This window comes from Rhodamnia argentea, chromosome 1 (genome assembly GCF_020921035.1).
Source record: "Rhodamnia argentea isolate NSW1041297 chromosome 1, ASM2092103v1, whole genome shotgun sequence".
Classification (NCBI taxonomy): domain Eukaryota; kingdom Viridiplantae; phylum Streptophyta; class Magnoliopsida; order Myrtales; family Myrtaceae; genus Rhodamnia; species Rhodamnia argentea.
In genome coordinates, this window is record NC_063150.1 from 9,904,671 (window position 1) to 9,919,683 (window position 15,013).

Sequence of the window (15,013 nt, forward strand, 5' to 3'; positions counted from 1 at the left end):
AGAGAGAGGAACGTTGAAAACAAAGCGAGAAAGACCGGCTTTGCCCCTCGATTGTGTAGATATTTACGAGACTGGGACCAGTCAAGGAGTTCTCAATGCTAGTAAGCCATGAGAGAAAAAAAAATAAGAGGGGCTTCTGGGATTGTGATTGTGACTGTGATTGTGAATGCTAATGCCAATGATTTTTTGGTTTGGGTACTTTTTGAAGGATAAATTTCACTTCTAGGGTTTGGCTATTGAAATCTCCTAGATACGAATGCACGCTCGAACAATCTGATCAAGTATATATAAATTGTGAAGTCGAGTCAATACCATTTCTTATCATTTTATCGCGATGTATCCTGAATGAACTCACTTGTCTTTTCTCCACGATGATATAGGCGTTCGGTGTTTTCAATAATGTGACGGCACGTGTGTGGTATAGGAATGCCTCTGCGTTAAGCATTTCCTATTACATGCCGCCACGTGGGCATGAGAGGGTGTTATCTCTGCATTCGACGCTTTGCGGTGACTTGTCTTCATGCGTGTATGGTAGGTTTTTGTCTAGTCTCGAGCATGGCAAGCACGTGTTACTACGTCGAAAATGATAAGTAATCCATCATTAATTTACGATAATCTTCATTAAATTTGACTTGCTTAAGCTCTTTGAGACACGAACCTTACTCCTAAAGGGTTACATCCGAATTTTGCTTCTTCTAGACACACCCGAGTTTGGACCGATCCAATGAATGCCCTCAGGCAGAGCTCGAGATGGACCAGCATCAAGAGATGGTACGACTTTTGAGGGCAATCAACATGGCAATTTGTTTGTTCACATAAGATGAAGTAGGCATATAAGGGCATCTCATAGGCAAATTGTCTGGTAACATCTTAGCAACTACAAAGGGCGTGGTTGATGGGCAAAAGTGGAAATACACGAGTACTATCTCCAAGGTGAGCTTCGGGAGGAGGTTAGACTCTGGTGCTCTATTTTGGATTAAAAAAATAGGATTTTTATATTTATATATATTTTTTTGTATCTTCTTTGTTTTATTGTATTTTAATTTCGTTTTGACCTTAGTGAGGGGGACAGTCCCTCGGGGGCGTTTGGGCATTGGTGCATGGAAGCGTCGTTCAAGACGCATGATTCACGGTACCTGAGCCTTGCGAAATGTCCGTTCCGTCCCTCCCGCATCTTTTGAATTGCCCCCTGCCCGTACGGCTACAGCCGGGCTTCGGCGGGTTGAGGACCCCCCCAGAGATTTGGCCTCGCGCGGTGGATCCGATCGGATCCGTCGGTCCAGGTTCAACTCGGCATGGTGCATCGGACTCATTGAATAATTTCTCTAGTCATTCTGCACGGCTCGTCCTTTCCGGGGGCCTCGCATCGCATCGACCCCTCGCGTCCTAGTCCTTGTCGATCGGTCAAGGGTAATTTGGGAAACTAACGAGCACGATGTGTTTGTTGTCGTTTGTTGTTTAGCTCCTTTGTCACCGTGGAGAAAAGAACAATGGGTCTGACGCCATCCAACACCAACGTCCGCCTACATTGTTCTTTTCCATCATTAGTGAATTTGATAATGTGGTCTAACTCATTAGCGTTTAGCAGACTGACCAGATACAATTTTGAGCTAATTAATTTGTCTACAATAAACGATAATAAATATTTATCATTCATAAGAAATAGCAAATTCCGTGAGAATTCTTTCATCGGGGAAATTTCGGGAGATTTTACGCCCTCGCCATCTATAATGGTACATCGGCAAAATTCATGAGCCAACAACATATCGAGAGCAAGTCACATCGAAAGCGCATGGAAATTAACAAAGATGTATGGTGGAAATAATCGGCTACTTTTAAGGCATGACCAAGTTTTCCACCCAAGAGCTAAACTTTCAAAACATGATGTAAGAGTAACCTTTTTGGGAGAAAACAATTGGTCACGGGGATTCGACTTTGTTCGGAAAGTGGGCTCCGACTCGGCAACAATGTCTGAAGTAAAATCCAAAGAGAAAGGAATAGGAGAAAAGTGAAAAGACGGTAGAAGTGTCAAAATTACCGTACGGTACTTGCTTTGGTCGTAAAAACTTGCAAACCCCGATTTAATCTAGAGTAAATCCTGACCATCGATCACATTAGTGACTCCGGCAATTAAATTTGCCGGAAAATGGAAGGGGATATTATTCTAATTATAAAAGCTCACCAAGGCCACTTTAAGAATTTGAAAACACATCGTCGGTGTATTGAAATAAAAAGTCACGAAGTGAATATCGTAACTCTGCTAGTATTTCTTTTTCTTTTTAGGCTCAAAAGTAAAAGTAGAGCAAATTCACGCGAGCGCGTGCACACAACTCTCTACTTGTCCAAATTATTTAACTTGAAACGTATGTTTGCTTCTCGAAAAATGAATAATTTAGAAATAAATTTTCTAAAAATAATCGCTTCTACCGCTCATAAAAATAAATGAACGAATAACATTTTACTAGTCTACAAAAATATTTAAACATAAAGTATTATCGATAAAATAAAATATTTCTCGTTGATTAATTATTCTAACCGATACAACACGATCATTTTTAGAAAAATAATTTATTTTTCGCGAAACAAATAGAACCAAAATGACAATTGTCTATTTGCTTTCCTCCAAGAGAGAGAGTAACCAAAATTTTCTTCACCTCCTTGTTCCTAACTTTGAATTTGCTTCTTATCTGACTTTGCTCTGTTTTGGGGTAGAAAACTAGAGCTTGACGCTTATAAATTACATTGTATAGTTAGGGCACATTTGAGAGCCAATTTAATCCCAATTTCTCAATTTGGGGAAAATCGATGCACCGTCATTTGGTACACAGCATTAATTGTTTAGAATGAAAACTTTATAAAAGATCAACTTAGTACCCAAGCTTCGTGGAGGATTACTTTAGTGACTCCGACGAGCTCTTGTCATTAAAATGAGTTTAGTGCAATTAGTTTTTATTTTTTTGCAACACTATAAGTTAGAGACTTTTTTTCTACTACTAAACGACTTTTTTCTACAAAAGAAAAGATTAGATGAACATTTTGCTATTTTTTCAATAGCTGAAAACAATTTCTTGTATAAAATTCAGAAGATAAAAGAAAGGGAAAAAACCAACAAAAATCCTAAACTAGACCCACTATGACATATTTACTACAAACTTTTTTTTTTTGTGTCGCCAAAAATTTCAAACTTATACTCATGTGACACATTTACCTCAAACTTTATCTTGTGACAGTAAAAACTCTAAAATTGTGTCCGTGTGGCCCATATTATTTTTTTGCGACTCTAAAAATCACAAACTTGTAGGCATGTGACATATTTATCCCAAGTTTTAAGGTAAATGTGTCACGCGAATACGAGTTTAGGATTTTTTGTGTTATAAGAAAATATTTGAGGTAAATATATCACGCTAGAACAAGTTTGAAGTAAAATGTGCTATATGGATACAAGTTTGGGGATTTTTGTGCCACGAAAAATATTTGTGGTAAATGATCAAAATAGATATAGTTTATGATTTTTGGTAGCTTTTTTCCTAAAAGGAAATACTCAGGTGGAGTGCAAGGATGAGGTTGATTCCACTATAATGACAATTAAATGATTTTCTAAGTGCACTATCTTAATAGAAAGGAGGCAGTTGATTTCTTTGTTTTACCTTTTTGTCCTTTATGTTTGGTCAGTTTTCCCTTTTCTCTTCTTTTATTTACAATCATAAAGAGAAGTTCATAGGGGCTTCAATGGAAATACCAAAGCGAGATAACAGAGCATTTTTCCTCAATTTCATAAATATTCTGTCGAATTTTTCAGAAAGTTTGATTGCTAGAGTCGTTGAACGATTTTTTTTTCTTCCCAAAATTGTGACTCGTCGACGAGCTCTAATACCAATGAGCACCGTACATTGACCTTATTCCTAGTAAAAAGTTACCGGAGAAATCGAATACCCATATAAGTTTTAATTATAAATGCTCTGTTTATTTAACAGAAAATGAATAACTTGAATTACTCTCTAAAATTTCGAACAAACACAAATAAAAAATTTCCTCCAAACTTTCGAGTACATTCAATTCTTTATTCGCTCGAATTTGACGTGTCCACCTTTCCTTCCTTTTAATCGAATGAAACAAAACGAAATCGTGGAAAAAAGAAAAAGAACATGAGATCATTTCCGAATCAGCGCGTGGACCACCACGCGAAGCCGAAGCACGTGGATCAGTGGCTCCCACGTATCACACCGCCCAGGCGGGGCTACGGGAGAATCCACGCGAGTGGCGGCTTTTAACTATCGAGGGCGTCAAGAATCTCGAAAGACCGACGGCTCCGTCCCCGTCTCCAGGATTCCTTCTGCCTGTCCTGCAATCTGGGCCGTCCGTCCTGTTCATCGTGGGCCTCGTGATCTTCGGTTTGTGGGGCCCCCGAGGGCGCCAAGTGGGTGGCCTTAGGCCACTGGTTAATACTTCCTGTTTCTCTTTTATATATTTATTTATTTTCCAGAGAAAGCCACACCGTTCGTTTCGTCCCTCTAAAGCCGAGACTTGATCGGGGTGACGCGGCGGAATTACCATTCTGCCCCTCCCTCGAGTCCGAAATTCCATGCTTTCTGCATGGTTGGTGTGGCTCCTTCGTTTCGGACAAAGGAGAGACGAAATGAGTTTAGCCCCAAATTGAGTTAGCAAATCGAATAGGATTCTAGATCATCCATTTTGAGCTAGCTCGCTAAGCTCAACCAATGTTTCGAGCTTGCAAATTAGGGTTTCTGGTCATCGATGTCGAAATTAACTGATTAACTAGTCGATTATAGTCGAAGCGGAACGGTGATTTTGTGGTGTCTTTATCCACGAGTAAGAGTTCGTGTAAATTTTTTTTTTTTTTCGGATAGTTGAAAAAGTGAGGTTAAATTGGCAGATATTTATATTCCTCAAGTGGAGGCTCATGCTGTTTATTAAGGGTGATCATGGGTCGGAGATGAAACTAGGAACCGAACCGAACCGACCAATAAAATTAATTTGGTTCCAAGTTCTCGCAGCTACCGATTCGATTCCTAGTTCCAATAAAAACGGAATAGGTAGTGTGCAATTCGGTTCCCGATTCCCGGGTAAGAACCGAATTTGGGAACCAAGAATTGCATAACCGAACTAGGAAGCAATGAACCAGATATTACATATTGGAAGTGATGTATATATCTTTTTGTATTGTTTTTCTTTTATATATCTACCGAGCGAATGTTTGTATTTAATATATTCTCTTAAAAAAATGGATTGTCGTGAGGAGATTATCATCGATAAATTGAATTTGTTGGTTGAAGTGAAATAAATCTATGTAGTGAGGTTTTCTAATAATTATTTTAGTTTAATAAACAGTTTAAATTATTATTCCGTGATTAATTACGCTTGTTGTTTCTTTTGATTTTTCGTGGATGATTGAGGATTGAAGTTGTATAATTTAGGCTTAACATTACGTGTTTCGAACTTTTTATTTTTTTATTTTATTTTACTTTACGTATTCATCTTTTATGGATTGTTATTATTGACAAATGATCATTATTGTTATTGTGTTCACTTTCATTTTGCTTAACTAAAATTGAAAAAAAAAAAAAGAAGTAAAGAAATTGGCAGGCTCCCAATTAAATCCCGAACCGATTAACATGTTAGGTTTTAGGTTATAGGGCATGCATAGTAGGTTATGGATTTCAAAAACTGAAAAACTCGTGCCGATATTGTGGGTTCTAAGTTTCAGATGGAACCTCAACCGTCCGTAAAACCGCTCACCCTTCACTCTTATTTGGTTATTTGAAAAGTGGGAGCGTTTTCATCTTGAGAGTGAGTTGATGCTCCCATGCACTTTGTGACTTCAAAACTTCGAAAAAGAAAGTAAATTTCGCGGATGATAATCACAAGTGCACTTGAAAGCATTCGATATGCCCCAAAAGCGCAACCGAAAGTGCAAGGCGCACTGCTTGAAGATTTTAGAGAAGTAAAAAGCAAGAAACTTTGGCCGCCGTCCTCGTCAGTGCGATCGTCCTTCACATCTCTCTGATGTCACCACAAAGAAAGCGAAGAGCCCAACCGAGCACACGTGTTGAACCGCCGGGTCGAATTCCGCGACCATTGACTAATTAGACCGGGAGCCATTGCCGTTTTCTTTGGTTCGGTAGATTCGCGAACCCGCCCAACCACCCCCATTCCTTCCCAATTATGAAGTACGATCAAGAGTGCTAATCGCCTCCTGAATAAACTCAGGGTATCCGTCGCGAGTTTTAGGACCCGTGTTGCAATTTATCTCGAGTTGGGCTTTAACTCGAGCGGGTCATGCGGTTAAACGCCCTATTCATAAATGATCGCCTTGAGGTAATTCAGCTTTGAGTCCTTTGTTGTCGCATTTACGAATGGATCGGATTGAAATTGCCAGGGAGTTGTTGGCGGACAACTTGTACGAACCAAAGGCAAATGTGGACAACGAGACGTTACAGTCAAACAAATTGATTGCCACAGTTATGGCAATGGGGCCACTCCTTGGTCCCCCTCGAGCCCTACTTGCCTTTTACTATTTCATGAGATGGTGACGCCTTATTTCATTGTGGGGGCTTCGATCGCTAAATTGAAACAAAATGACGGCACCGATGTTAAAATTATCGGGTGGTGCTTATTCTAACATCAAGTCTTTTAAATCATCGTTTGGGTGTCACGACTTTTGAAATACGTTCATTTATGCGTCATTGGCAATTTGGCTCACATGAACTTCCTATGTAGCATTAGTTTAACAATAAATATGATGCGGTTCATTGAAGAGATTTGCACTTAGACTATGTTTTTTCTTTTTTGTCAAAAGAAAGATTTCATTCATTAATCAGGATAATATTCGAGAGGTATATAGAAAGCTTTCAAGCTCTCAAAAAAGAAGAAGAAGCAAATATGAGGAAGCACATAACAAAGCATATTCTATAACTAAAAGCACGCTCTCATCTTCTAGAAATATATCTACCATCATAAAATTTCGGCAGCCAATCACTAGATTCAGTGATGAACACCCACCGAGAACTCCCACACCAATTGCAATATCTTGCGGTGTGCGTCTAGGTTCAATGTCCTCATCAACATTGTCGAGCGGGACTACCAACATCAATATTTTGAAAGAGCACAAATTAAATACATGAAGGGAACTCCCGGATCTATATCTAGATCTAGTTTGGGAGTAAAATCCCTAAATTTAGACCTAAATCTAAATTGGGAGAGGAGAGCGGCGTAATCTTGAAGAGCATATGGAGCCACTTCGTGAACATCCTCACTAAAGGCCGTTGACCGAACGAATGGCCGAACCGGTATCCACATTCACCCAAGATGAATGGTAGAAAATTATTCATACTCGCAAGCTCTCAAAACGCAGTGGGAAAGAAAAGGAAGATAATCCAAGCAAAGAAAAAAAAGGATAGAAACTGGAGGGAGACAGGGGGAGAGGAAGAGAGAGAGGGGAGGTGAGGGAGACTCAGAGAGGGAGAGAAATTTTGGGTTAGGGTTGGGGAGAGGAGAGGGGGAGGGGTAGCGTGAGAAATGATTCCCTTAGACTAAGTTCAAGATCACGTTGTTTGAGCCAAATCTTATCCCCAAAAATGTGGTAAGGAAGCATTAACATTTTGGATTGCGCGATAATGTTATTTTTCATTATTTCTACGATAATTTGCCACGCCGGACCAAAATTGTGCTTTTCAAAAGGCGCGTAAAATACGGTAATCGTTAAAATGATGTCCCGTGAAATTCTCATCCATGATAAGTCGCTGAATTAACTTAACGATTAAGTTTAGAAATTGTGACACTGAAGCTCTACTTGCTTCACGGATGATGGACTTTGTTGGAAAGTATAGTCAAAGGAATTTATTTTCAAGGAAATTTTCCTATGTTTGACTGTTGCTTTGTAAAGAACATGAAAGTCATCCTCCAAAGAGTATAACAGTAAAATTATGAAACATACATTTGAGAAAAGTCTCGAATACTGTCACATGTCCTGGGTTTGGGCGTCGCGGAATTGAGCTCGAGCGTTAGGATCCTAGGCTCGGCCTAGGGGAACCAGAGCCCAAGCATCGGGGACCTAGTAGCTGAGGACCCAAGTTTCACCCCGTGGAGCCTAGGCCTAGCTACCGGTGTCTCGACCGCCAAAAACATGAGCATAGCCGTGGAGGACCTGAACGCAGGCAAATAGAGTCTTATGCCCAACCTTGAGGTGCTTGGGCGAGTCCTCAAGGACCCAAGCCCCTACCACTAGGGACCCAAACCCGGCCTTGGTGCTCCCGAGCCTAGGCTCCAGGGTCCCTGGCTCGAGTCACCCGAGTCTGTATGGAGTAGTATTGAAATTAATTATATTTTCATAAAAAAAACTTGTAACTCACGTGGTCCTTATTTGATATGCAAAATTCTCCTATTTATAGTCGATGTAAGTTCACATGCGGATCCCATAAGGCCACGCCAAAAACAAAAAAAGTTTGGAATCCCGTTGGGGTGTGGTTGGGAGGATTCCTTCCAGATTTTTTGGATCTTGAAAACGTTTAGAAAAGTACATTTTGAATAGCACGTGGATCTTGTCTATTCTTGTTCTTGCTTCCTAACGAGAGAGTCCATTCATCATCCTGGATATCACCCGCCATTTGATTCTCTTTCAACCAAATGTTGTTCACTGCTTACCAGAAAGATTAGTTGGTGACCCGTAAGAAAGCCAATTGAGGACCATGATTTTGGTTTTCAAATTGCTTTAGCCGCGGTTTCAGGACCCCCTATCTCTCGCTTAATCAATTTTCGTAGGTTAGTAGGGCAGAATTATCTATTGTTGAGAGCTAAATTGCTTGTATTCTCCCGACATTTTAACGATGAAGGTTTGATTGCTAGGGAACATCCAATACTACTGATAACACCTTAAGAATATGTTCCATAATGTCTTGATAGGTTTATAAAATTCTCCAAAGAGAATCAATTTTGAATCATTGGGGAGCCAGGCACCCTTGAGAAAACTATTCAAGATTCCCACTGGAGTGAGATATTTGTGTATATTATTCCTAAGGATGGAAAGGGGTGCATGTATCATTATATTTTGTTTTCTAAAAAATTGGCTGCTCAGTGCATTGATTAAACTATCAAATCGTGCTTAATAGAAAAAAAAAAAAATTGTACATGACGCACTATTTTTGGGCCTAGCCCGTTCACTTGTATTGATTTCAAACTTTTATCCGACGAGACGGCCCAAATGGAACTTGTTGCTCTGTTTGACCCGAAAAGTTTTGGTAAAGAGAAGATTTTACTATTCTTCACATTTTCATCAAGAGGAGAAAATCTTTTGATTGTTATTACTAGGCGAGTCAAGCTACTCGTGATCTATTTTAATTTAGCTCGATAGGTAAGAAAAAACAACTTTTGCTTCGGTGTTCAATTTGAGTGCATGAATATAAGTATAATGAAAGTCATAAAACTAATGTACCGAATACACTAATCGAATACACCCCTATTTTTCCTCGTTGAGGAAGAACTGTTGATTTGAAAATAAGCTCAATCGAATATTTTTTAAAGGTTATTGTCATGACTTATTCTCTTTAACTAAACCCCAATCGCATGCAAAGAAAAAGTGAGATGCACAGGGGACATTACTAGAAAATATAAATTTTCGATTTAGATTATATCGTGATTAACTTTGTTAAGTTATATTTCTTGCGCAGCGAGCTTATCTAAATGCAATGACTAAATTAATCCAAAAGTTCTAAGATGTACAATGCAAAGCCATAGAATTGTGTAAATTATTTTAAAATATAAAGCACTAACCAAAAAAAAAAAAAAGGAAAAATTCCAAATAAATACTTGAAGTGCTTTCATTTTTTCAAATAAAGGCATGAAGAGGACATTGTTTCAAATAAGAGCTTGAAGTATCATCTTCGTTTCAAAGAAGGATATGACCAATGGAATTTTCATTATTTACCCTTTTTTTCCTTTTCTTGTTTCCCGTGTCATTTTTTTCTTTGTTGTGGCTAGCGAGGTTGTTGAGGGAGGCCTTGCCCAACCCTCGCCGGTGGTCGGTCATTGTCCGGGATCAGCCACCGGCGAAAAGGAAGGAAAAAAAAAACAAAGGAAAAAGAAAGAAGAAAGAAAAAGGGAAAACAAATAAAAAGTTAACGGCAAAAATGCCCTTAATTATGCTTTTTTTTAAATGAAGAAAGCATTTCAGGCATTTATTTAAAATAATATTTATTTCATATTTTTATTTGAAATTTTCCTTAAAAAAAATGGATGGGGCTAAAAAGGAAAAAGAAAACATTTATTTTGGGTTTCACGTGTAATATGTCACTTATTATATTATGCTGGAATCGGTCACTTCATTTGCCTGGAGAAGTTAAATACAAAAGTGTTTGGTTGGCAACTTTCTGAATCGTGCATCTTCTTCTCCACTGTTGGAGGTCTACATCAAAGGAGCCAACCTTTTTTCCAGGTGAAGGTGCAAATAAGTTGTCCATTAACCCCTAAAAAGGAAACTTTTCGGCATCATTAATGCATATTCAATCGCTCATGATGCAGCTCAATACATCGTTTTCCCTCGGCATAACAAAAAAATTAGTAAATGAGTCCTAAATTTATAGTGCTTGTATCGGTTCAGTCACGAACCTTCAATTTTGGCCAATTTACTCAAAAACCTTTTGATGATTTAGTCCATTCGGTTAATTTTGCCCAAAAATTAATGATATAAACTCCAGTCGTTCTACGTGACACAATTGACGCCGACGTGAATTTTCTTTTTGATGAAATTACTTAAATTTTTGAATTTTTTATTATCCTTTTTTTTTTTATTGTTAAGGGTTGGCGGCCTCGAAGACCCCTGCTTGGCGAGGGTGCAAGTGCCCCCATGCCAACCCTCACAATAAGAAAAAGCAATTAACAAAAAGTTCAAAAAATAAAAAATAAAATTGAAACTTTTAGATGTTTGCGTCAGCCCATGTCCACGTCATCAATTTTCGACAAAAATTGGCCGGATGGACTACCTTAACAAATTATCAAAATATTTAGGATTGAATTGGCCAAATTAAAAGGTTTAGGACTTAATTGGCACAAATTAGATTACGGATTCTTTTTTGATATTTACCCACAATATAACTGAAAGCATCGACTTCCTTCAATGAACAAGTATTTTGTTAGACATTCTACCATACCGAGCTATATAATCACATTTAAGAATATATGCTAGACTTATATTAGATTCCACTAAAAACAACAATTAGGGCGCGAATGATAAACATTTTATTTCTTTGATTTTCTATTTTTCTGTTCTTGAGAACAGATTTGAAATAAAAATCCGTTTGGTAAAACAATTTCATTTGTTTATTTCTAGGATAAATTTTTATCCCATAAATAGGTTTGAAACATAAATGAGAAGTATAAATTTTCTACTTTTCAATTTTTGGAACATAAACAAAAATAAAAATTCATCACTCACTCCATCTCTTTTCCATGCGGTCTCCCTCTCTCTCGCGTCTTTGTCGTTAGCCTCCATTCACCTGTTTCACCGGTCCGCCGACCGGCAACCATATAAAATTTATATTGTTATCAAACAAATTTCTTCTGGGAGCAAAATTTTGTTTTGTTAGCAAACGCGTTTCTTTGCTCGGAGACTTGTCCAAAGAATAAAAATAGAAAATTATATTTTGGGCCAAATAATAGCTCTCGGAAACAGAATAGTTATCATTCACGTCCTGTCATGCGATTTCCTTTGCTGTGCTTCGATTGATTCTGTTTAGTAAGCCATCCACAACTGCACCATGCTTTTACATAGTTGTTTTTGTACATAGTTGCTTCATCAGTTGTTTAGCATGTCACATAGAACAAATTCGGTCGCCCTATCGGGATCGGGGGATGTAAACCTTTAACATGAACGACGATGGGATATAGGGAAAATTCAAAAGTTCGCTAGTAACGAGCACGCAAGCGCAAACACATCGACATAATTAGATTCAAATCAACCTCTCTTTGAGTAAAATTTTACAAGAATTATCAAAAACCACAATACCCCTAAAACCCTAAAGATTTCGAAATAACCCTAAAAAGGAATGAAAACTTGAATACTAACAATTAACATCAAATGAGCCAAACTAATGCAGAAACTAGGCCAAAAGAAGAAAACAACTCCCGCAGAACGGGTTTATCAATTTGGCAATAATATAGCATCCGAACTGAGTTTTTTCGGATTGTTCTTACGAGCGTCATCTGCTAAATAGTGCACGAACTCTTATTTCTGGCCAACCTTTTAAGTTTTGCTCAATTCAAATGTTCTGTAAATTCATTAGCTTTGACGTTCGTTTAATACATTATTGAACAGACCTACGGAGTGGAGAAGAATATGAGATGACACCACTTGAACGAGAGTTACTTCAGACTGATACGGGTCGACATGTTTCTATTTGTTTTAGATACGAAACATGGGGGACATACTAATAAATAAAAAAAAGGTTAGATATAATTGAGGTACAAAATAGGCCCACATCAATGGCAAGTAAGTTATGGGCCAACTATATATGCAATGAAATGCACAATTAGCGAACAAAATCGTGCCTGTAACTGGCGAGAGGTGGTGCCTTCGGGCCAATAGTGATGATCATATAAAATTTGAAAAATTCATAAGATCACTTTCTAAAGAAGAAACAGCACTTGATCCTTACCACTTAACTAAAACATGGGCTTTTTATGGAATTCTTTGGTTTAAGGCTCCGTCTCGCTCGCGGAAAAGAACTTCCAAAAAAATATTTTTATTTTAATTTTCTGGCGTTGGGTTCTTGGAAAATAAGCTAGTTTAGGAACACATTTTCCTCCCATAGAAAAAGCTACTCCAAAAGTGGGGAATTTTTTTTACTTTTTTTGAGAAGAGGAAAACATTTTTCCTTATATTCGCTGCCTCAATTACTTTACATTCATTTTCTTTTAAACTATTTTTTCTTTTTGTTATCTTTATTTTTTAATTTTTTCTTTTCTTCTTTATTTTTTTTGGCCTGTTCTCATTCTTCCTCCTTGCTCTACCTGCGGCTCCATTCTCCATCTTCCTACGCTGATCGCGAACCTTGGTGACGGTCGGCATCCCGACAATCGACCATGATGTGGGCCGGTGAGCTCGAGCTCGCTCGAGGTCGGCGAGCCTCGAGCTCTCCAAATCCCGGCGAGCTTCGAGCTCAAGCCTTGTTGGCCCTATGGTTAGGGGAGCTTGTTGATCCGGCAAGCCTCGAGCTCGAGCTCGCTGCAGTCGATCACCAATAGGCCAAGACCAGAAGAAAAAGAAAAAAAATTAAAAAGAAAAAGAAAAAAGAAAAAAGATAAATAATTAAAAAAATATGAATTTTGAAAAATTAAAAAATTAAAAAAATTATTGAAAGGAGTGCATGGAGGAAAATCAAATCCGATTTTCCATACCAAACGAAAGAAAATATTTTACGGATCTTTTTTATATTTCAGCCAAACATCGCAAATTATTATCATTTTCCTGAAAAATAACTTTTCTAGAAATATTTTTTGAAAACATCACATTTTTCGCAAAATAAATGGTGGCTAGTTTGAGGTTGAAACCTATCTTCTGGGTTTGGTTTACTACGTGGAAAGATTATACTTAATGGTCAAAGCATTGCTCCCAAGTTTAATCAAAGCATTGTCCCTATGATCCTGTCTGTTATCACCAATTTGATTTGGATACATTCACGTCCTTTCGTTCTGCCGTACGAAGTTTAGCAAATTTTATTTTGTATCTCTGCCAAATCATGCATGCGTTTATTTCCCAATTGGAATCTGATTATACCAACCAAAAAAAAAAAAAAAAGAAAAAAAGAAAGAAGAAAAACTTACTGACCTTGGACTTTTCCTGGCCACAAACATCACATGATATTGGGGAAGATTGAGAAGAAAGTAGTACAACGGAAACCTGGAATCTCATATAACCTGGAGGGCATATTACAACTGACGCACATTTTCTGGAATAATTAGCAGTTGGTTTCTAAGGAAACCTCGTTATTTTTCACTAAATAATTACATAGTTCAATACTGAGTTGACGGATAATCTTATACACACACCAAGCAGAACCATTCCAGGGCCATGACACGAGACCTAACTGAACCAGGATTGACAGGACTCACACGACACAACTCCAAACTTTCTATTTTGTTGTAATCTAGGCTTTTGGTTCACCGTTCTTGTTTTCAAATACATGGCCGACACCAGGGCTGTGACCCGGTCCAGTGGGTCGGAAATCGCCTAGTGTCCCCATAACGGTTGGCCTCTCCTTATCGCCACTTGGAGCTTTCGGTTGAGCACCTCCCTTCTTTGAGCCTATGAAGGAATGGCCCGCTCCAGGGCTGTTCCCAGGGTCCGTGGGGCGGAAATCATCCTCAGCCTCTAAATCGCCCGAATCGACCGCCTGATCATGTGTTGTAGGTGAAGGAACCATCTCCTTCCTCCCATCAGAATGATCATCGCTTGCAGGAGACTGGCATGGGGTGAGATACTGCGATGCTCGTTCGTACATTTGGTCGTTATTTAATGCACGGAGTTCATCCTGCCATGCCGATTTTATCGGCCTTCCCTCAGAAGTTAGATTTGCATCGAACACGACGAAGGTGAAAATGATAGCAAATATCGATACGACTCGGAGATCAGCCATCGCCAGAGAAGTGTGTAGAAGGAAGTTTGGTTTTCTACTTTGAAGTGAGCAATGAGAAGAAATAGGAAAGACGGAATGTAGTCAACTGGATGAGAAGCACTTGAACACCGCATTGCTATTTATAGGCTTGAGAGAGTGACTTCTTGAGAATCTTAACCCACTGACCAATCACACATTAAACTAGGTATGTGGACTTCATTGTGGTTCTTCTTCTTCTTTTTCTTCTTCGTGGCTGGTGATTATTGCAATAAGATCACTCGAAGTGCGTCACTCGTATATATTATGTCCATGTTATCGCAAAGACCAATATGTTTATTTCTTCTTTTTACACTTTGCCACTTCCGATATTGATGAAGACCCGAACGAAA

General features: G+C 38.5%; 1 protein-coding gene across 1 annotated transcript; it reads right to left on the bottom strand.

The window, feature by feature from the left end:
* Nucleotides 1–14,081: 14,081 nt before the first annotated feature.
* On the bottom strand, nt 14,082–14,710 carry LOC125316387 (precursor of CEP9-like). Its single transcript, XM_048284635.1, has one exon. The coding sequence runs from the start codon at nt 14,643–14,645 to the stop codon at nt 14,157–14,159; it is 489 nt and encodes a 162-aa protein (XP_048140592.1). The 5' UTR covers nt 14,646–14,710; the 3' UTR covers nt 14,082–14,156.
* Between the last annotated feature and the right edge of the window lie 303 nt (nt 14,711–15,013).

Bases quoted from the DNA above. Each gene is read 5' to 3' on its own strand.
- LOC125316387 (XM_048284635.1), bottom strand. From the start codon at position 14,645: ATGGCTGATCTCCGAGTCGTATCGATATTTGCTATCATTTTCACCTTC.